The sequence below is a fragment of the Anopheles maculipalpis genome, chromosome 2RL (genome assembly GCF_943734695.1).
Source record: "Anopheles maculipalpis chromosome 2RL, idAnoMacuDA_375_x, whole genome shotgun sequence".
NCBI lineage: Eukaryota > Metazoa > Arthropoda > Insecta > Diptera > Culicidae > Anopheles > Anopheles maculipalpis.
Window position 1 is genome coordinate 68,393,831 of NC_064871.1, and position 2,324 is coordinate 68,396,154.

At 51.2% G+C, this 2,324-nt stretch overlaps 1 protein-coding gene across 5 annotated transcripts in view; it reads left to right on the plus strand.

Moving 5' to 3' along the window:
* Nucleotides 1-882: 882 nt before the first annotated feature.
* Nucleotides 883-2,324, plus strand: part of LOC126568777 (plasma membrane calcium-transporting ATPase 1) — a 16,520-nt gene continuing 15,078 nt past the window's right edge. For all 5 annotated transcript variants that reach the window (XM_050225401.1, XM_050225400.1, XM_050225403.1 and 2 more), the window contains exon 1: nucleotides 883-2,324. This exon is cut by the window's right edge. In XM_050225401.1, coding sequence (XP_050081358.1) covers nucleotides 904-2,324 — 1,421 coding nt within the window. In that variant the 5' untranslated portion in view covers nucleotides 883-903.

The following is a 2,324-nucleotide window of genomic DNA, read 5'->3' on the forward strand; positions in this document are numbered from 1 at the left end:
GTTTTACGGAGAGGTTTATTTTCTGTAGGGTGAAAAACACGTGCTGTTGTAAACTAGTTTTAGTTTTAGTATTATATTAAAGTGTGATCTACAGTGTTCTAATGTTTGTGTTGTTTGCGTTTCCCTTTTTAATTTTAGATAACACAACGCACTACACCGAAACACAGGACAGGGTCGTATCGGAACAGGTCCGCTCCAACTAAAGAAGCTGCACTAATCGACCGAGTGGAAATAGATCGTGCCATGTCGCATCCATTGCGCCCATAATTGCACTCCACGCTGCAACGCGACTTTGGGTGGTCTAGCGACGCTGTACACCCCCACGTGCGGCACACACAGATACACTTTTTACTGGTGGTGGGTTGGCTAACGATGATGCAGATGCTGCACGGTATGATGACGTTGCTGACGACAATGCTTGCATGCCGTAGCTTCTGGTGACAGCAGCTCCTTCGCACGCCCAGACATCGACACGGCGGGTCCTCTATAGGCGGCTGGTGGTGTACATCATCAGCGACCGCGAGTGTTCCAGTCGTGTGTTGCTTTCGGTAACCGGAACCTTATTGTGTGTGTGTGTGTACGTGAAATATTTCTCTCGAACAAATTGTAACTTGTTGTGCGGTGTACGTTGTTGTGTGCTGCGGTGCGGGTTTGTGTTATTGATTTCGTTTGAGTTTTTGGCCCAGCTTGGAAGGGACCACCCCACAAGCAGCACCGAAAGACAAGCGAGTAAACTGGTAGAGTTATCGTGCGTGATACCAAAGGCCTAGCCTGACCGTTCGTGCTCAGGTGTAGCAGGCAAGTGGATTGATTAAAGCTTAAAACGAATATTCAGTGGTGAGAAGGAAGTGTTTTGTTGTGCAGAATCGAACAAATAAACCGGTAGAAAACGATCGCATCAAAATGGCGACTATCGACGGACGACCGGCCCAGTACCAGATCACGCAGAAGAATCTGCGTGAGATCATGGAACATCGGGGCCGTGAAGCGGTAGCAAAGGTGAACGAGTACGGTGGTGTAGGAGATATTTGTCGGAAGCTGTACACCTCCCCGAACGAGGGTCTGAGCGGATCGAAAGCCGACATTGACCATCGACGGGAAACGTTTGGTTCGAACATAATCCCGCCCAAACCGCCGAAGTCCTTCCTGACGCTCGTCTGGGAAGCGCTGCAAGACGTGACGCTGATTATCCTGGAAATTGCTGCCATCATTTCGCTACTGTTATCATTTTACCAGCCGGCAGACGAGGACGAACCAATTGTGCAGGAGGAAGAGGAACACTACTCATGGATCGAAGGGCTCGCCATTTTGGTGTCGGTGTTTGTGGTGGTCGTGGTGACGGCATTCAACGATTACTCCAAGGAGAAACAGTTCCGTGGCCTGCAGTCACGTATCGAGGGCGAGCACAAGTTCTCGGTCATCCGGGGCGGTGATGCGGTGCAGGTGAACATCGGCGATATAGTGGTCGGTGACATCTGCCAGATCAAGTACGGTGATCTGCTACCAGCGGACGGTATTCTCATACAGAGTAACGATTTGAAGATTGACGAATCGTCCCTGACGGGTGAGTCGGATCACGTGAAGAAGAATGAATCGACCGATCCGATCGTCCTTTCCGGCACGCACGTAATGGAGGGCAGTGGCAAGATGGTGGTAACGGCGGTTGGTGTTAACTCGCAGGCCGGTATCATTTTCACGCTGCTGGGTGCGGCCGTCGATGAGCACGAGGCAGCCGCTAAGCAGAAGAAGAAGGAAGCGAAAAAGGCAAAGAAGGCGGCAGGCGCTAAGGATGAAATCACCAACAATAGCCACGGACACCCGCAGGGTATCCGAAGTCAGACGACGGTCGATTCCATCACTTCGGATGATGGTGGTGATGAGGGTGGTAAGAGCAGTGGTGAGGGCAGCGGTCATGGTGGTAAGGAAAAGTCCGTACTGCAGGCCAAACTGACCAAACTAGCAATACAGATCGGATACGCCGGTTCGACGATCGCCGTGCTGACGGTTATTATCCTTATTATTCAATTCTGCATCCAAACGTTTGTGATTGAACAGAAGCCCTGGCGCAACTCGTATGCGAACAATCTCGTGAAGCACTTCATCATCGGTGTGACGGTGCTGGTTGTAGCCGTGCCGGAAGGTTTACCGTTGGCTGTTACCCTCTCGCTTGCCTACTCGGTAAAGAAGATGATGAAGGATAACAACTTGGTGCGACATTTGGATGCGTGTGAAACTATGGGCAATGCGACGGCGATCTGTTCCGACAAGACGGGCACGCTGACCACGAACCGGATGACTGTGGTGCAGTCGTACATCTGCGAGAA